Source organism: Ornithorhynchus anatinus, chromosome 14 (genome assembly GCF_004115215.2).
Source record: "Ornithorhynchus anatinus isolate Pmale09 chromosome 14, mOrnAna1.pri.v4, whole genome shotgun sequence".
Taxonomy (NCBI): Eukaryota; Metazoa; Chordata; class Mammalia; order Monotremata; family Ornithorhynchidae; genus Ornithorhynchus; species Ornithorhynchus anatinus.
The window spans coordinates 16,160,467-16,180,976 of record NC_041741.1 but is presented as its reverse complement, the minus strand read 5'-3'; the positions used below and the strand labels follow the sequence as shown (position 1 = coordinate 16,180,976).

Sequence of the window (20,510 nt, the reverse complement as noted above, 5' to 3'; positions counted from 1 at the left end):
CATCTGGAAAATGGGGATTAAGACTGTGAGCCCCAAATGGGACAATCTGATGACCCTGTATTTACCCCAGTGCTTAGAACAGTGCTCTGCACATAGTAAGCGCTTAACAAATACCAACATCATTATTATTATTATTCTCTGTGCCTCAGTGACCTCATCTGGAAAATGGGGATTAAGACTGTGAGCCCCAAGTGGGACAATCTGATGACCCTGTATCTCCCCAGCGCTTAGAACAGTGCTCGGCACATAATAAGCGCTTAACAAATACCAACATTATGATTATTAAGTTATATTATTCTCCAGCTTCCCTTGCCCCTGCGGGCTCGGGCCTTCAGGCCCCGTGGGGGGGGGGGGGGAGCAGGTGCTGGCGCCCCATCGATGCGCTCGGGGCTCTGCGGGCCGCGGCGGTTCGGCGGCTCGGCGGTCGATTGCTCCGGCGGCGGCGTGCGGGCTGGGCCGGCCTCCGGTGACGTCATCGCCGCTGCGCGGGCCGGGCAGGCCTCCGGTGACGTCATCGCCGCTGCGCGGGCGGGGCCGGCCGTTGGTGACGTCCCCGCCGACGCCGCCATGACGGGCAGCCCCTGACCCCTGACCTTTGACCCCGCGCGGCCTACTTGGCCATGGCCGACCCCGAGCCGCGCTCGCCGCGGGGCTCCATCGAGGATGATTTCAACTACGGCAGCAGCGTGGCCTCGGCCGCTGTCCACATCCGAATGGGTGCGTACGGCGGCGGCGGGATGGGACGGGGCGGGGCCGGTCCTGGGCGGCCCTGCATTCATTCAGCCAACCATTCATTCATTCATCCAGTCGTATTTATCGAGCGCTTCCTCTGGGCACAGCACTGGGCTGAGCCATGTATTCATCCAGTCGTATTTATTGAGCACTTACTGTGTGCAGAGCCCTGGACTGAGCGCCTGCAGTGTGTCCAGCTCTGCAACGGAGACAATCCCCGCCCAACAAGGGGCTCGGTCTACAAGGGGGACACTGACGACAAAGCAAAATGAGCAGCTATCGATAGCATCAAGATCAGTAGACTCATTCATCAAGATCAATACACTCATTCATTTATTTATTCAGTTGTATTTATTGAGCGCTTTCTCTGGGCAGAACCCTGGACTGAGCGCTTGCAATGTCCAGCTCTGCAACCGAGACAGTCCCCGCCCAACAACGGGCTGGGTCTACTAGGGGGACACAGACAACAAAGCAAAATAAGCAGCTATCGATAGCATCAAGATCAATAGAATCATTTATTCAGTCGTATTTATTGAGCGCTTCCTTTAGGCAGAGCCCTGGACTGTGCGCTTGGAATGTCCACCTCGGCAACGGAGACAATCCCCGCCCAACAAGGGGCTCGGTCTACAAGGGGGACACAGACAACAAAACAAGTAGGCGTCGATATTATCAAGATCAATACACTCATTCATTTATTTATTCAGTTGTATTTAGTGAGCGCTTTCACTGGGCAGAGCCCTGGACTGAGCGCTTGCAGTGTGTCCAGCTCTGCAACGGAGACAGTCCCCGCCCAACAGGGGGCTCGGTCTACAAGGGGGACACAGACAACAAAGCAAAATAAGCAGCTATCGATAGCATCAAGATCAATAGAATCATTCATTTATTCGGTCGTATTTATTGAGCGCTTCTTCTGGGCAGAGCACTGGACTGAGCGCTTGCAATGCCCTGCTCTGCAACAGAGACAATCCCCACCCAACAAGGGGCGCGGTCTACAAGGGGGACACAGACAACAAAACAAAACAAGTAGGCATCGATATCATCAAGATCAATACACTTATTCATTTATTTATTCAGTCGTATTTATTGAGCACTTCCTCTGGGCAGAGGCCTGGACTGAGCGCTTGCAATGTCGAGCTCTGCAACGGAGACAATCCCCGCCCAACAATGGGCTGGGTCTACTGGGGGGACACAGACAACAAAGCAAAATAAGCAGCTATCGATAGCATCAAGATCAATAGAATCATTCATTCAATTGTATTTATTGAGCGCTTACTCTGAGCATAGTGCCAGGCACTTGACTAAGATCCGGGGGAGATGTCTATTGAGAAGCAGTGTGGACTAGTGGATAGAGCACGGGCTTGAGAGTCAGAATGACCTGGGTTCTAATCCCGGCTCTGCCAGTTGTCTGCTGTGTGACGTTGGGCAAGTCACTATGTTTCTCTGGGCCTCAGTTACCTCATCTGGAAAACAGGGATAAAGAGTATGAGCCCCATGTGAGACATAGACTGTGTCCAACCGATTAGCTTGTATCTATCCCAGAGCTTAGTTCAGTACCTGGCACATAGTAAGCATGTAACAAACACCCTTAAAAAATAATAATAATAATGTTGGTATTTGTTAAGCGCTTACTGTATGCAGAGCACTGTTCTAAGCACTGGGGGAGATAGAGGGTCATCAGGTTGTCCTACGTGAGGCTCACAGTCTTCATCCCCATTTTACAGATGAGGTAACTGGGGCACAGAGAAGTTAAGTGACTTGCCCACAATCACACAGCTGACAAGTGGCAGAGCAGGGATTCGAACCCATGACCTCTGACTTCCAAGCCCATGCTCTTTCCACTGAGCCACGCTGCTTCTCTGATAATAGTAATTGGGGGAGGATGCGGGAAAGGGGTTGGCGGCGAGGTAGATGAGGTAGATTTAATCTGCGTTATACAGTTGAAGAAACCGAGGCCCAGAGAAGAGAAGTGACTTGCCCAGGGTCACACAGCGGACAAATGGTGGACCTGGCATTAGATTTTTCGTTAGGCTGTGCAGCTTCTAGAATTAGAAGGTGGAGTTTCTGCTCCCGGAGATTTTACCAGTGTGAGATTCTACTACACACACACTCATTCATTCACTGATTCATTCAATAGTATTTATTCAGCACTTACTATGTGCAGAGCACTGTACTAAGCACTTGGAGTGGACAATTTAGCAACAGATAGAGACGAGACCTGCCCATTGACGGGCTTACAGTCTAATCGGGGGAGACAGACGGACAAAAACATGAGAAGCAGTGTGGCTCCAGTGGAAAGAGCCCGGGCTTAGGAGTCATAGGTAGTGAGTTCTAAATCCCGGCTCTGCCGCTTGTCAGCTGTGTGACCTTGGGCAAGTCACTTAACTTCTCTGTGCCTCAGTTCCCTCATCTGTCAAATGGGGATGAAGACTGTGAGCCCTATGTGGGACAACCTGATGACCTGGTATCTCCCACATATACGTGTGTGTATATATGTACATATACATATATATGTATTTTTCTTTTTTACTAGCTTTTCTGCGGAAAGTCTACAGCATCCTGTCTCTTCAGATCCTCTTGACTACAGTGACGGCGGCGGTTTTCCTGTACTCGGAAGCAGTGCGGACGTTTGTTCACCAAAGGTAGGCGGATCAACACCAGCCGCTTCTCAGCCTTTAACTGCAGGCAGGATTTATGGTCACGATCGGGGGGTGCCAGGGGCCTGGCGGGTCCCTCAGGCAGGGGAGTGTCTGCATTGGATTCCCTCCCCTGGACACCTCCCTGAGACCCACCACGGGAATCTTGTCAGGCACGGTGTGCCGGCGGGGGTCCCAGACCACCGTAGAGCTTAGGGACTGTAGCCAGGTCGGTGGGAGAGTCGTCTGCTCAGGCCGTTCACACTAGCTTAAGCCACTGTTTATAAGAAGCGCAAAGTTGTCTTGTCTTATGCTGTCGAGTCGTCCCCGACCCATAGCGACACCATGGACACACCTCTCCTAGAACGCCCCACCTCCATCTGCCATCGTTCTGGTAGTGGATCCAGAGAGTTTTCTTGGTAAAAATACGGAAGGGGTTTACCGTCGCCTCCTTCCGCGCAGTAAAATTGAGTCTCCGCCCTCGACTCTCTCCCAAGGGGAGTTTTGACGTGTAGCAGATGGCCTTCCACTCGCCAGTCACTGGCCAAGCTACAAATGGAAAGGGTAGGCCTCTGCTTGACTCTCCTGGCCGTAGTCGAGACTGATAGAGTACTGGAAACTCTCCAGATGCGACCCTGAGGGGGTAAGAAGCACAAGCATCACTCTTTTTTTTTTGGAATGGTATTTGTCAAGAGCTTACCATGTGCCAGGCACTGTACTAAGCTCGCTGATCAAGTTGGACACAGTTCATGTCTCTCGTGGGGCCCCCGATCTTCATCCCTGTTTGACAGTTGTGGGAAATGAGGCCCAGAGAAGTGAAGTGATTTGCCCAAGGTCCCACAGCAGACAAGTGGGAGGGTCGGGATTGGAACCCAGGTCCTCCTGACTCCCAGCCCCATGCTCTAGCCACTAGACCACGCTGCTATTTTAATGTCATAAGCCCAAGAAAGGATCACTGACATTTTTGAAACAGACTCGATGGCTGTAACTCCACCCCGTATCTTTAGGTCCGTTCGACAGATCTTAAACTGTTGAAGAGCTTGCCATTTTAGCCTTCGGGGACAATGATCTAATTATAGAGAACGGAAATGAGCTCGGCGTTTTGAAGTAGCTTGGTGCAGCTTTCGACTGCTCTCCGTTGTTCTGTCTTGCAGCCCTGCCTTGATTTTGGTTTCTGTCCTCGGATCTTTTGGCTTGATTATTGCCCTGACTTTTTACCGACATAAACACCCCACTAACTTATACCTGCTGTTTGGATTTGTAAGTATCCCTGCCGGTTTTCCTCAGGAGCTCGTGAGGTGCGAAGGAACAAATCCAAAGTCCCTGGATAAAATCGGAGGGGCTCTTTGGTGGGGGTTGTCACTCCGGTCAGTGTTTGTGTGTGTGTGTTTCTGTGCCCCCAAATCTGAAAAAGAGGGGCAAGCTTAAGTGATCTGTGTTTCTCAACCAGCTGCTGTCATTGAAACAAGAAAGCCCCTGCTTCCCACCTTTTTAAGTATTTGTTAAGTGCTTACTATATGTCAAATGCTATTCTAAACGCTAGGGTAGGTACAAATTAATTAGTTGTGCTCAGTCCCTATGCCACCGGGGGATCACAGTCTAAGTAGGAGGAAGAACAGGTATGGAATCTTCATTTTACAATTGAGCAAACTGAGGCCCAGAGAAGTGAAGTGACACTTGTCCAGGATCACCTAGCAAGCAGTTGTCAGAGCTGGGATTAGAACCCAGGCCCGAGCTCCCTCCACTTGGCCACACCACCTCACGATGGGGCCCGCTAGGCATTGTCTACCCTCTCTATCGTGTTATGCTCTCCCAAGCACCTCACGCAACTGCTGTGCACACGGTAAGCGCTCAGTGAATCCCATTGATGGACTGACCGAAGCCCTTGTCCTCCATCCTCCTCATTCTCTTCTTCCTCTATCCTTCTTTCCCTCCTCCTTCTCCATCACCCAAGTCCGGAGCTTTCTTGGCCATGTACAGCCTCCTTGGGATGGAGAGGGGGCCAGCGAGTGGCCCAGACTTGTGGCCCCCTTACCCCCAGGCAGGACCCTAGGACCTAGAGCTACAGGGAGAAGGGATTCTGGCTGGACCGAGAGGAAGGTTTCCCCTTTTTTGGTAATAGGTAATTCAGTCCTTGGCCCCTAGTAAGCACTTAAAACAGATACTAAGGAGATTATTATTATTTAAAAAATTGGAACCCCACAGGGAAACCCTGTTAGCAGCTGAAAGGACTTGAACACGTATAGGGTGGCGACAGCCAAGTTGAGATTCCTAGGCCGTGGCCCCTGCCCGATCAGAAATGTGCGGCTCGTGCGACTTCGGTAATCACTAGGGAAGCAGCGTGGCCTATTGGCTAGAGCCCAGGCCTGGGAGTCAGAAGGACCTGGGTTCTCATCCCGGCTCCGCCACTTATCTGCTGTGTGACTTAGGGCAACTCACTTCACTCCTCTGGGCCTCAGTGACCTCATCTGGCCAATGGGGATTAAGACTGTGAGCCCTATGTGGGTCAGGGGGCTGTGTCCAACCTGATTAGCTTGGATCTACCCCAGCTTAGAACATTGCCAGGTACTTAGTGAGCGCTTAACAAATCCCATCGTTGTTATTAGCCATCGCTGTTATTTCTCCAAATCTTTGTGTGAAAAGGGGTTCTTCCCCAGAATATTTAACATAATTTTGAGTGAATGAACGAATGAGAGCTTTGGCTCATATGTATGATCTGGCCTGAGTAAGGCCCTGCTCTGTGTGTTTCCCACACAGACCCTTCTGGAAGCTCTGACGGTAGCTGTGACAGGTGAGGCCCATTTCTCGGGAGGGGAGAGTGAGGGAAGGGAGGGAAGACGGGGATGGGGGGTGGTGGGGGTGGGGTGGCAGAGGTAAGGCAGCCCCAAGGGGCTGGGCAAGGGAGACAGAGCCACTGCTCATTCCCAGAGCCGAGGGGTTGAGGGGGGTGGCGTGAATCAGTCAATCATTCGATTCTGTTTATTGAGCACTCACTGTGTTTAGAAAAGCAGAATGGCCTAGTGGATAAAGCACAGGTCTGGGAGTCAGAACGGGGTTACTTTTATTCGGGGCAATGTCTGTCTCCCCCTCTAGACTGCTAGCTCGTTATGGGCAGGGAACGTATCTGCCGATTCTGTTTTACTGTCCTCTCCCAAACGCTTAGTACAGTGCTCTGCAGGTAGTAAAAAGGGTAGGCAAAGCTCACGCCCAGGCTGAGAGTCGGGCCCCCAGGGGATATCCTCTGACCAGAGGTAGGGTAACTCCCGATGATTAAACCTAAAAGGTTAAGACAAAGCGCAGCCCTACTCAGGGCCGAGCCAGAGAGACAAGATGATCCCAGACTGCTGCTGAAAGATAAGATCACAGCATAAATTCATTCAAATCAGTATCGTTCTATCAAATAGCTACCGTTTTAGATTGTGTGTGTATATAAGTATTTCAGCTGACTTCTTTTTTTTTTTATCCTTTTCACAGTAACTTTCTATGAGGTACATGTTGTCTTACAAGCGTTCATGCTGACTGCAGCAGTATTTCTTGGATTGACTGCTTACACTCTACAGTCAAAAAGAGACTTCAGCAAATTCGGAGCAGGGTAAGTCCCATTTTAGGCTCTAAAGATTTATGTTGGAAAGTTCCGGGAAACAGGAAGAAAAACATCCGAATCCTTGCAAAGCACGAGTCGATTAGGTGGTTTTCATTTGAATGGGATTTGTTGATTTACTTTTTATTCACAGCACGTTATTTGGAAAGCAGCTTTTTTCCCCAAAGTTTGTGTGTGTGCATCAAGATGAAAGTAAAGATTAATCAATCAACCGATCAGTGGTACTCACTGAGCGTTTACTGTGTGCAGCGCACTGTACTAAGCGCTTCGGAGAGTACAGTGTAACAGAGTTGGTAGATGCGTTCCCTGCTCACAACAAACTTACAGGCTAGAGGGGGAAACAGACATTAATAGATGGATATGATTGCCTTAGGGCTGAGGGGGGGTGCATAGAGGGGGCAAATCCAAGCTCCGGGGTGATGTAGAAGGGAGTGGGAGTGGCAGGATATGTTTGAGGAGAGATGGCCAAAGTCACAGAGGGCCGTACATGGGAGAGCAGAGCGATCGGGGTGAAGCGGAGCAAAACTGCCAGAATGGCATTTGGGAGAATCCAATCGGAGGAGGAGAGAAATCAATTAAGGAAAGCCTCCAGGTCCGGGTGGGGTTTCCGCAAGCCTTTGAAAATGGGGGAGCGCCGATTTGAAGGGAGAGGGCGTCCCAGGCAGATGGAAGGGTGATGGGCAGGGGGTCGGTGGCGGGAAAAACCAAAATGAGGCCCAGTCAGGGTAACCCGAGGAGATCAAAGAGCGTGGGCTAGGGTGTAGTGAAGAGGAGAGAGTGGATCATTCGGGCTGAGGCTATGTGGTGGAGACAAGAATGGGTAGCCACTGAAGGTGTTTGAAGAGTGTGGGGAGATGTTTTGTAGAATGACTGTAGAAAAATGATAAAGGCACCATAAGTGAAACCTGGTCTGAAGAGGGGAGAAACTGGAGGCGGGAAAAACACCAAGGAGGCTGCATCGGTATGACGAGCACCTCTTGGACCAACCTGAAATAGTGTGGTCTAGCAGAAAGACCACAGGCCGTGAGTCAGAGGACCTGGCTTCCAAACCCAACTCTGCCACTTGCCTGCTCTGTGGCCTGAGTCAAATAACTTCACTTCTCTGGGCCTCGGTTTCCTAATCCATCAAATGGGGTTTCAGTACCTGTTCTCCCTCCTACTTGGACCGTGAACCCCATGTTGGGACAGGGACTGCCTCCGACCTGAGTATTTACCCCAGTGCTTAGAACAGTGCTTGACAGTAAGTGCTTAGCAAATACCATTTTTTTAAAAAGAAAAAAAGAGGAGGAGCCAATAAAAAAGACTGATTGAGAAGAGGTGGCCATTGAGGCCAGAGGAAAATCTGGAGACTTCTGTGTGGGTAAAACTGAGGTTAGATAGCTGTTTTCGGTGTGAGAGAGTGATCCAAGGTTTCATAGGGAACTGAGCATCAAGGAAGATTAGGATGAAGTCTGTATGATTTGGCAAGGAGGAAGCCCTTGTCCTTGGAGAGTATAGTCTCAAGGCAGTGAAAGGAATGGGAACTAAATCTGTGAGGGTGAAGAAGGGAGTTGGAGAAGTGGAAATGGAAACAGTGAGTAAATTCAGTCTATTCAAAGAGTTTGGGACTTGAATGGGAGAAGGTATCTGTTATTTTTCCCTGGGTTAACCCAAGTTATAGAAATGCAGTCTTGTTCAGGTCTGGAAATCTTTTTTTGTTGTAATCTTCTTGACAGAAGATTGGATAGATCTTTCTAAGGATGGACATTTGTGTTTTGAATTAAAGGAAAAAGTGGAATGTTTTCGTCAATTTGAAAGACTAGCGTATTCTTATTTACTTCTGCTGTTGTCGTTTCAGCCTCTTTGCTTTCTTGTGGATTTTGCTCCTGTCAGGATTTTTGAGGGTGAGTTACTTCAGAACAATTACTCTAATTCTATTTCTTGACTTAAATTTCTATCGGTAAGAGTTTAGCTGAGGAGCATAGTATATTCTTTAAAGTCGGACAGGTATATCCTTAGAGCACAAGAGCAGTTTGGAACGCTCATGTGATCAGTCTGTTCATCTGTATTAATCTTTTTTTAAAAAAGGTTTTCTTTTTCTCCTTTTCCTTTCCTTAATCTGTTATTTCCTCCTTGTGCGTTATCAAAGTTGGCCATTCTGAACTGAACTCTGATAATTGTTCTTCAGTTTGCCTTCGTTTATCTGACATAGTTTACGTTTGTTATAGGAGAATAGAATGAATAAACCAAAACGCAATATAGCCATCCCTCAGCTATTTATTAATAGTCAATTTTCAACTCCAGTTCTTGAATTTATGAAGTGAGATAGGTGCCTTCCTTGACCAAAAAAATGATCATTTCAGCCCAAATGCATGACGTTTGTTTACGCTCTTGACTTCTTTCAAAGGCTTAAAAGATCTGGAGGCACAATCACCAAATTAAACGTCAGACATTTATTTCCCCTAGGGCTCAGTTTTTACTTATTTGTAAAGGGCACCTAGGTGAGATGGTTCTGAAGTTGAAAGCTTGGTTTTGGCATGGTGGAGGAAGGAATTTCAAATCAATCACCCTCCACGCTCCGTGGAGTTGTCTGGTCTCTCTCTGCTCCATTTTGGGAAGGGAAAATCAGGCAGTCAGTCAGTGGTATTTATCAGGTACTTGGTGCGTCCGGAGCAATGTAGAATACACTAGAATTGGTAGGCCCACAACGAGCTGACAGTCTAGAAGAAAAGAGATGATTCCATCACTCTCCGCCTCCGCTTCTCCGTGAACGCGTCTTCTTTCCAGGAACTACTTCTGACAGTGCAGTTTTTGAGCTGTGGGGTGTAGACACCTTAGTAAATGTTTCCAAATACCTTTCAAGATGGGTCCTTGGAAGGATGACACAATTTACTCAGACTCTCATAGGAGAGAGCGAACCGCCCCCTCCCAAGAGGAATTTAGCTCTGTAGGGATTTGTCTGTCCACGAGCTGGAAAAGGGAGTCCTGTCCAGTTAGAGTTATCAACCTTCAAAGAAGGGAGGGTAAAAGGCATAGTGGGAAACGGCTGGGATGTGGGATGATCTGTCAAATCCAGGGAATTTGGCAAGCTGAAGGCAGGCCTTTAAAAATGCTTCTGGTGTCCTCCAGGCCAGTAGCAAGCAGAGAAGGTGGGGCTTTAGTTTATCACTATTTTTTCTTCTAATATTCAGCCAAGGGAAGTTCATGAATATACCGGCAGAGGCCATTGTGAACATTCAGGTAGTAGCAAGTAGCTTTCAGACCTTTCTCTCACAAGCCCTTTTCTAATTTAAATGTTTTGTTTTTGTCTTTTGACCACAGTTATTTTTCTATAGTGAGACAGTGGAGCTGATCTTTGCTGCACTAGGGGCTCTCCTTTTCTGTGGATTCATCATCTACGACACTCACTCACTGATGCATAAACTCTCTCCCGAAGAGTACATACTGGCTTCAATCAACCTTTACTTGGATATCATCAATCTGTTCCTCCACCTGCTGCGGGTACTAGAAGCAATGAATAAAAAATGATGGAAACATCGCACGAATTAGAAACTCTGGGAGGCAACTGATTAAATAACCTTGGCTGCGCTGATCAATGAGGGTGACGTCTAAGATTTGGAGATTAAAAGCTAAATCCAGCACTATCTTGTCCGCTACTGATTCGAAGCGTCCGAATTGGGAGGGGAGGGAGCCGGGTCGGAGAGGACCCCGGAGATCGGGGGGAGTAGAAGCCGCGGAAGCCACAGGGAGGGACGCCAAGCCCCGGATGCCAGCAGCCTGCCGGGAAGTGAAGCTAGCCGCCTCGTGGGAACCCGGAGAGAATCGGGGGACTGTGGGAGATTCCCGAGGAGGGCCGGGAGTCCCAAGGAGACCGGAGACAGAACCAGGAAAGTGGGATGGTCTCTCGGGGAAGCACTCAATAAATACCCCTGATTGATGGATTGGGAAATTTCTCCTGGAGGCGTTTGAGGAGAGATGTGACTTGGCAAGCCTGAGTGGGGAGGGTTCTCCGAGAAGGGGGAAAGGGATGGTGGTGGATCCCTTTAGACTGTAAGCTCACTGTGGGCAGAGAATGTGAAATGGGTCTGCTTATTGTTTGTACTCTCCCAAGTGTTTAGTACAGTGCTCTGCACACCGTCAATGCTCAATAAATACGATTGAACGAATGAATAAGAGGTTTTACGACAGCAAAAGCCTCGCACATCAAAGTTTTCAGGGAGTACGGAGGCCCCCGCCCCCCGTATTCTCGACACCTGCGGCTCAGAGGAAGGTGGGGGTTTGGGGGGCTAGTGTAGGCTCCCCCCGGGTCCTGCAGGCTTGTGGGGACTTGTCCTTGATTTTTTTTAAATTTCTACGGTATTTAAGAGCTTGCTCTGTGCCAGGCACTGTTCTAAGCACTGGGGTAGAAACAAGGTAATCCTGTTGGACACAGTCCCTGTCCAATATGGGGCTCTCAGTCTTAATCCCCATTTTACAGATGAGGAAATGGAGGCCCAGAGAAGTGAAATGACTTGTCCAAGGTCACAAGCAGACAAGCGGCAGAGCCGAGCCTATCACCCGAGTCCTTCTGACTCCCAGGCCTGGGCTGTAACCCCTAATGGCTGCTTCTCATCGTTGAGCAAGACCTAGGCAGACCCCTGAAACGGCTGAGGGACCCAGGGGTGGCGTCCGTGATGGGGCCCGGGTTCGGGCCGTAGAGATGGTGGAGGGTCGGGTTGTGGGGAAGACTAGATCTCACACTCCTCTGGGAGACACTAGCTCTTGGCCAAAAGTTCCTGACCAGGAGGCTTACCTGCTTGACCCGGGGAGACCTCGCCTCGCGCATTTTCCCCCCAGGCAGTCAATGTAGAGGGTCCCGACTCACCTGACCATCCGGTGGAGCCGTCAGTTGGATCCGGGTCAGCTACAGGTAAAGACTGTACGAACGGGAGAGGAGAAAAGGCTCAAATGGTATGGCGGTAGACATGTTCCCTCCTCCAGACTGGAAGTCACTGTGGGCAGGGGACATGGTGACCAACTCTTAGGTCATATTCTCCCAAGCGCTTAGACAGTGCCCTGCACCTCGTGAGCATTCCGTAACTAGGACTGATCGATGGACTGATAGATCGATCTTGGCTCCTGGATCTTGCCTGATCTACCCTGAAGCGGAAGTCCCAGGAGCCTAGCTTGAAGCTGCCACCGTCAGACTAAGAAGCGTATACGGCAAGTGATCGGGGTGGGGAAATGGAGTTGTAACGGCCACCTAGACAAGGGATGGGGAAAGAGGAGAGTAGAAAAATACCTCAGTCCTGTGGGACTGGGGTGAGTTAAAGTGTTGAAGGAGCACACAGTTCAGTGCCCCACGGCTGACAGGGCCCACGGTGCCCCCAAACCCAGGCTTGCCCATCCCCAGCACTGCCCGAGGACTTCAACTCTCGGCATGTTCCCTGCAAGAGACAGCCAACCTCCAGGCCCCAGACGGCCAGCCTAGCCAAGCTCTGCTCTTTTGATGAACAAATCCACACCCTCCACCATCCCCTGAAACAAACACCAATCCCTCTTCCTCCCCTCCCTCCACTGATCTCACATCTCCATACCTCCCAAGCCCTGGATCATCTCCACAATTCCTTCCTCTGCTCCTAAACTCGGGCCACTGTAAGATGGAAACGCGGACGGCAGGCTGAGTTCCGCCCCCGAGCTATAAAATGCATCTTCCCACATGGCTCCCTTTACTTCTCATCATTTCCTCATATCCACTGGCCCCCGCCGTTAAATCCAGCTCTCTAATTTCCCTCAGAGATGCCCCCGCTCCCACCTCAAAGACCCTACTTCCTCATCTCATTGTCCAAGACCTCACCAACTACTTTGATGTCCATAAAGCCATCAGGTGTGGGCTTTTCAGAGTCTACCAGTGACTTCCCCAAATTCCACCCCTTTATCCACTCACTCTGCTGTGCCATCTCTCCAGAGATCTCCCCCCTTCATCCATGGCTCCCACCCCAATCCTTCTCACTTTTTAAAACCAACTGCAACCACACTTCTTCCCTCCCTGATTGCCATCTTCAACTGTACTGTATCCTCCCAACCGCTCTGCACCTAGTAAAAACTCAATAAATACCACTGATTGATTGATAATAATAATAATTACGGTACTTGTTAAGCACTTACTTTGGGCCAAGCACTATTCTAAGCACCGGGGTAGATACAAGTTAATCAGGTTGGACACAGTCCTTGTCCCACAGGGGGCTCACACTATTAATTCCCATTTTACAGTTGAGGTAATTGAGTCCCAGAGAAGTGAAGTGACTTGCCCCAGGCCACACTGCAGACCTGTGGTGGAGCTGGGAAGAGAACCCAGGTCCTGCTGACTCCCAGGCCTAAACCACGCTCCTTCTCCTGCTTCAACTGTCCTCCCCTCTCGCATCTGCTCCTCTGGTTTAAACTAACGCCTCTCTGCAGAAGATGCCCAAATCTACCCCACTAGACTTGGCTACTCTCCCTTTTCTGTAATCTTGCATTTCCTCCTCCCTCAAGGGCATCTCTATTAGGATGTCCCACTAATACTTCAAGTTCAACACGTCTAAATTGAACTCTTCCTTGCCAAATCCCCTCCTCCCACAATTTTCCCATCGCAGTTGTCAACATGGCCATCCTCCCTGCCTCTCAAGCCTGCGAACTTGGCATCATCCTTGATTCCTCTATCTCTTTCAACTCCCTTGTTTAGTCTGTCTCTTAATCTTGCCGGTTTGTCCTCCAAACTCTTACCATGATCCACCTCTCATCTTCCCTCCTAAATCCTCCCCACCTCTCAGCTTTCCAACTCCGCTGATAACAGCCCTGTTTTGAAGTACACAATCTTGCAATTTGTCCTTGACTCCTCACTGTTGTTCTTTTCTCACCTCCAATTTACTGCTAAAACCTGACTATATTTCCTTAAAAAGATTTTGTGGATTCCACCCCTCTCCTCTCTACCCACATAGACACGACCCAGATCGATAATACTAATAATATGGTATTTAAGAGATTACCCATGGCAAACACTATACTAAGCAATCCATCATATTGACTGGGCACTTGATGAGTGCAGAGCGCTGTACTAAGCGCTTGGTGAAGCACAATATATTGAAATATATTGAAGCTTGGGAGTCAGAAGACCTGGGCTCTAATCCCCCCTCTACCACTTGTCTCTCATGTGACCATGGACAAGTCACAACTTCTCTGTGCTTTTGTTTTCTCATCTGTAAAATGGGGATTGAATCCTATACCCCATCTAGACGGTAAACTCATTGTGGGCAGGGAACAGGTCTACCAACCATGCTGTACTCTCCCAAGTGCTTAGTACAGCGCTCTGTACTCGTAAGTGCTCAATAAATGCCAATGATGACGATGATAATGATACAAAATAGCAGAGTTGGTAGACCTGTTCCCTGCCCACAGTCTAAGAACAAGGGTAACTGCAGAATTATCAGGTTGGACTGGGGCTCACAGTCTAAGTAGGGGGAAGAACAGGTATTTAATCCCTAATTTTGCAGATGAAAAAATTGAGGAATGGGGAAATTCTGACTTGCCCAAGGTCACACATTAGGCAAGGGGCAGAGCCAGAACTATTATTATTTTATCATACAATACATTCTATTCATAATATATATTAATATAATAATGGTATTTGTTAAGCGCTTACTATGTTCCAGGTATTATACTAAGTGCTGAGGTGGATACAAGCAAATCATGTTGGACATAGTCCCTGTCCCCTATTGGGCTCACAGTCTTAATCCCCATTTTCCAGATGAGCTCCCTGAGGCCCAGAGAAGTGAAGTGACTTGACCAAGGTCACACAGCAGACACGTGGTGGAGGCAGGATTAGAATCCATGACCTTCTGCCTTGCAGGCCACGCTGCTTCTCTGACTTCAACCCTGAGTTCAGACTACGCCACTTTGCCTTTGGCCCAGGCTCCCCACAAGCTTCCTGCCCTCTGCACTCAGAGTGAAAGTAAACATATTTTCTTTCCCTTATAGCCCAGGTGTCGAAAACATCGGCGTGTCTGAGACAAAAACTCTCAGGACAGCTTCGTTATCACCTTCCCCAAGGGTCTAGTTTAGTGCTGAGTGATATTTCAGAAACCTTCCTTCTATCCTCTGCAAGTACTTACTTAGTCCAGTGTGGCGCACAGAGTAAGCACTTATCAAATACCACAATTATTATTTGTAGTCCAGGGGTGCGGCAGAGGGGGACAGGGAGGGTGCGAGACAAACCTTAGGAAACCCCAGACCAGGACGTAGAACTCAGTCCAGTGCTCTGCACACAGTTAAGGGCTCAATAAATACCATCGATTGAGTGAGGGATGTTCAGATGTATTTTGCAGAGGGAGCCTAGTTTTGGGTGCCATTTTGAGCAAATAATAATAATAATAATAAATAATTGTGGCATTTGTTAAGTATCTACTATGTGCCAGGCACTGTACTAAGCACTGAGGTGGATACAAGCAAATTGCGTTGGACACAATTCCTGTTCCACGTGGAGCTCACAGTCTCAATCTCCATTTTACAGATGAGGTAACTGAGGCCCAGAGAAGTGAAGTGGACTTGCCCTGGGCTACATAGCAGGCAAATGGCAGATCCGGGATTAGAACTCATGACCTGGAGACTCCGAAGCCCGTGGTCTGTCCACTACGCCAAAGAGAACGTGTCTGTCACCTCTGTTGTAGCGTACTCTCCCAAGCACTTAGTACAGTGCTCTGCATACGGCAAGCACTCAATAAATACCATTTATCATCATTTACCCTCGTGTTTGGGCTGTAAACTCTTTGTGGGAAGGAAACATATCTACCAACTCTGTTACCGATGGAGAGCAGAGTGAGGGAAGCTGTAGCAGGCGAGAGCCGGACCTGTAGAAAAGGTAACTTCATCCCCTTTCTGTCAGCACAGGCCTGCGGCTGAGTTGCCTAGTGGAAAAGAGCAGTCCTGCCTCTTTCTCTGACCTGCTACCGGACCTTGGGCTTAATTATGCCTCCATTTCCTCATCTGTAAAATGGGGATAGTAATAATAATTGTGGTATTTGATCAGCACTTACTATGTGCTGGGGTAGGTAGAAGCTAATCAGCTTGGACACAGTCCATGACCCTCATGGGGTTCACAGTCTTAATCCCCATTTTGCAGATGAGGAGACTGAGGCACAGAGAAGTTAAGACTTGCCCAAGAGATACCTGTGGAGCAAGGACTGTTTGTCTTCTCATTATCTTGTACCATTCCAGCACTTAGCACATTACTGGCTTGGTACATCTCAAGTGCTTAATAATTACAATAACTAACCATACATAAATGCTTAATAATAATTTATGATAATTATGGTACCTGTAAAGCGCTCACTATGTGCCAAGCACTATTCTAAGCACTGGGGTATGCACAAGCTAATCAGGTTGGACACAATCCCTGTCCCACATTGGACTCACATTCTTAATCCCCATTTCTTTTTTTGCAGATGAGGTAACTGAAGTCCAGAGAATAATAATAATTATGGTATTTGTTAAGTGATTACTATGTGCGAGGCACTGTACTAAGCACGGGGAATTAAGTGACTTGGCCAAGGTCACAAATACCTTACCCCAAATAAGTGCTTATTAGGTTCCTACTCTTAATCCCCATTATTTACAGATGAGGTAGCCGAAGCCCAGAGAATAATAATAATTATGGTATTTGTTAAGTACTTCATTCAATCCGGTTTATTGAGTGCTTACTGTGTGCAGAGCACTGGGCTAAGTGCTTGGAAAGTACAATTCGGCATCAGATAGAGACAATCACTATGTGCAAGGCACTGTACTAAGTGGTGGGAAGTTAAGTGACTCGCCCAAGGTCACAAATACCTTAAATCATAAATAAGTGCTTATTAAATACCTTAACCAAAAACAAATGCTTAATAAATACCATAACCTTTCCAGTAATCTGGACCACTGAGCCATTCGGGATTGAAAGCAGCAGCGTGGCTCAGTGGAAAGAGCCTGGGCTTCGGAGTCAGAGGTCATGGGTTCGACTCCCCGCTCTGCCACTTGTCAGCTGTGTGACTATGGGCAAGTCACCTAACTTCTCTGTGCCTCAGTTACCCCATCTGTAAAATGGGGATTAACTGTGAGCCTCACGTGGGACAACCTGATCACCCTGTGTCTCCCCCAGCGCTTAGAACAGTGCTCTGCATATAGTAAGCGCTTAACAAATACCAACATTATTAAAGCGGGGGAAAAATGGCACGTTTTCTTCTCAGTCCTTTTCCGTGACTTCCAGGGGTGTCCGTGACTTCCAGGGATGTCCATACTGGGATTCTGGACCTGGGAAAGTTCTCTGGATCCAGCAGGTGGAGCCCCAGCTAAAGACCAAATCTTGGGTCTCAGAGCAGAGCTAAAACCGGGAAGGCCACAATGAAGAGGCTCAGTCTTCCCTTTGGGTGACAGAGTCTCCCAAGGGCCCAGCCCAGTTCTGCTCCCGAGACGAATTTTGGCCTGAGAAGTTTAGGAGCCAAATCGAGCCGAGCTACAAGTGATCAGAACCCGAACTGATGAGCAGTTCCAGCTCCTCCTCAAATCTGACAGACAATGACTCTCCCCACCTTCAAAGCCTTATGGACGGCGCACCTCCTCCAAGAGGCCTTCCCAGACAAAGCCCTTCCTTTCCCCTTCTCCCACTCCCTTTGCCCTAAATCGTTCCCTGGGTTCTTCCCTGCTCCCAGTCCCGAAGCACTTATGTCCATATCTGTCATTTTATTTGTACTGATGTCTGTCTTTCCCCGATCCTCTAGACTGTAAGGTCATTGTGGACATGGAATGGGTCTGTTTATTGTTGTATGGTACTCTCCCAAATGCTTAGTACAGTGCTCTGCACACGGTAAGTGCTCAGTAAGTATGACTGAATGAATGAATGAACTAGTAAATGGAGAGAAAATACTTTCCGAGCTTCCTGCTTTAGGGGAATAGGAACGACCCTGTGTCAGTGTAAATCTATGCCCATCAATCAGTGGTATTTATTGAACACTTCCTGGGTACAGAGCACTGAACTAGGGAAGCGGCTTGGCCTAGTGGATAGAGCACAGACCTGGGAGTCAGAAGGACCTGGATTCCAGTCCCGGCTCCGTCACTTGTCTGCTGCTTGATCTTGGACAAGTCACTTCACTTCTCCGGGCCTCAGTTACCTCAGCTGTAAAATGGGGATTAAGACAGTGAGCCCCTTGTGGGACAGGGACTGTGTCCAACCAGATTACCTTGTATCTACCCGAGCGCTTAAAACGGTGCCTGGCACATAGAAAGCACCTAACAAATACCATCATTATTATTACTAATCACTTGGGAGAATACAACAGAGGTGATAGACACCATCCCTTCATTCAGTCAGTCATATTTATTGAGCGCCTAGTGCATGCAAAGCACTGTACGAGGCGCACAATATATCGATAGACACTTTCCCTGGCCGCAACGAACTCAGTCTAGAGGGATCTAGATGGATAGGCACATTCTGACTGAAGCCGGGGGTTTCTGGTTGAATGAAAAAATCCCATTTCGTTGGGGGATTTAGGGGGTGTAAAAAAAAGTTGATTTTTCTTCAGCTGACTCTGTGGACCAGGTGCTGGAAAACATTCCATTCAGAGCATGGAAGTCCCATACAGCTTCTTCGGTCTCCCCTGACCATAAAAAACATAAATCTTGCCTCCTTGCAAGTTTGGATTAATGAGGTTTTCTTTTGAATACCCTAAACAAGGCCTCCTTTGGTTTGTAAACTTCAGATGCTCCCTGGTGCTTCTGGGAAATTTTAGCTTTTGCCTTTCTAATGACAGGGTATTATTCTTGAATTACATTCATCTTACTGGTAAAAAACAACAACAAACATTTACCATAGTCTGAAATCTCCCCATTTCGGCTGATGCTAGGCATGGTTTGCATCCCACTGAAGTTCAACTTTACGTATGGAAAAATAGGACTGTCCATAAAGTTCATACCCAAGCATCTGCTTTAAACAATGAATGGAAGTAAAATCCTCCTAATTTTCATGTCAGGAAAGGCACAGTTTTGTGTCTCGGTAAGGGTATGATATGCAGAATGCATTTCATTTCAACAGACGGTGAAGCACTCTGGCATTCTGTTGTCTTATGAAACACATTCACACTTTGGGCCTTTCGAGTTTTCAATAGCAGCACATCTCCTAAACGGTCATAGTCATGTGGACATTGTGTATCACCGAACGGTAAATACTTGTACAGATGGGGACATATGGTATTTCTGATCCATGTAATAAAGTACATTTGTCAAGTATCTTGTGATCTACATACCTTTCAGCTGGTACTTTATAAATCTGTTCCATCAGAGGGCTCCTTTGTACCGCGATGGATGAAGCTGCTTTCAATAAACTAATATTTTGTCTTTTATATGGAATCAACAGGGAGTTTTGTAGACTTGTGCCTCTGTGGAGAAAACATTCCACTAAGCTTCTTTTGCTATTGACAATCATGAAAAAAAACAGCTCGGGAGAATCACAGATGTTCAAGAACATATGGTGTTTGCTCCCTAAAGTCAGCTGAAGATCCTTCCTATCGCAATCAAGTAACTGCAACGTGGAGACAAAGAACTCTTCCATCAGGGTGTGTAGAAGGGACCGAAAGCAGAGGCCTAGTGGGAAGAGCACAGGCCTGGGAGTCAGAGGCCCTGGGTTCTAATGTTGCTCTGCCACTGACCTGCTGTTGATCTTGGGCAAGCACTTGACTTCTCCGTGCCTCAGTTTCCTCATCTGTAAAATGGGGATTTAACAATACCTGTTCTCCCTCCTCCTTAGACTGTGAGCCCCATGTGGGACAAAAAGTGAGCCTGATCTGATTATCTTGTATCTACCCAGTGCTGGACACATAGTAAGTGCTTCACAAAACCACTATTACTATCATCGTTATTATTCCCTGGAAATCCAGGTTCATTTCTGATCCCCAATTCCCTTTCCCAGAAGCCTCCATTCCCTCTCCCCGCCCACCCATTGCGGCTGAGACATCGTTGGCCCTCAGACTGGAAGTTTCAGGGTCTTCCCAGCCAAAGCAGAGATTGACACCCTTGTCTGCTTAAATTCAGGAAAATCCTCCCTTGGACTTTGACTTGACTTTAACCTCACTGTCGGCTTTCCTTGGACTGTTGAGTGAGGGCTAGCGGTTCCCTCTTTGGAGCGGGAATAGGAGTCCAAAGAGGTTGTCCTGAGAGATCAGCTGACCCGGCCTTCAAGCCCTACTGCCCTGACTCAAATGGTGGACAGGTTTCTGGTAAGAATAATAATAAATGTGGTATCTGTTGATCACTTACTATGTGCCAGGAACGCTGGTAGGCCTGGAGGCACCAACTCTGGGAAGCCAGTGATGGCGGCAGAAAGAGTATCTTCTCTGGCTTTGGTTGTTTGGCGAGAGAGAGAGTGTGTGTGTGTGTGTGTCTCTTTGTGAGTGTGGAGGACAGAAAGGGCACCTCAAAGTCCAGTGCGTGGAATTTGGTAAGCATGAGGAAGCAGAATGGCCTAGCGGAAGGAGCACGGACCTGGGCATAAGAGGAGCTGGGTCCTAATTCCAGCTCCGCCACTT

General features: G+C 48.3%; 1 protein-coding gene and 1 long non-coding RNA gene across 2 annotated transcripts; one reads left to right on the top strand and one right to left on the bottom strand.

The window, feature by feature from the left end:
• Window positions 1-542: 542 nt before the first annotated feature.
• Window positions 543-10,589, top strand: TMBIM4 (transmembrane BAX inhibitor motif containing 4). Its single transcript, XM_001510590.6, has 7 exons — window positions 543-717; window positions 3,263-3,371; window positions 4,520-4,625; window positions 6,123-6,156; window positions 6,840-6,957; window positions 8,804-8,849; window positions 10,267-10,589. The coding sequence occupies exons 1-7, from the start codon at window positions 621-623 to the stop codon at window positions 10,471-10,473; spliced, it is 717 nt and encodes a 238-aa protein (XP_001510640.2). The 5' UTR covers window positions 543-620; the 3' UTR covers window positions 10,474-10,589.
• On the bottom strand, window positions 9,205-19,358 carry LOC114816685. The gene is made up of 3 exons (XR_003764489.2): window positions 19,233-19,358; window positions 11,810-11,861; window positions 9,205-9,761 (listed from the first exon to the last, which is right to left on the bottom strand). It is a non-coding gene; the product is annotated as an uncharacterized LOC114816685 (long non-coding RNA).
• Between the last annotated feature and the right edge of the window lie 1,152 nt (window positions 19,359-20,510).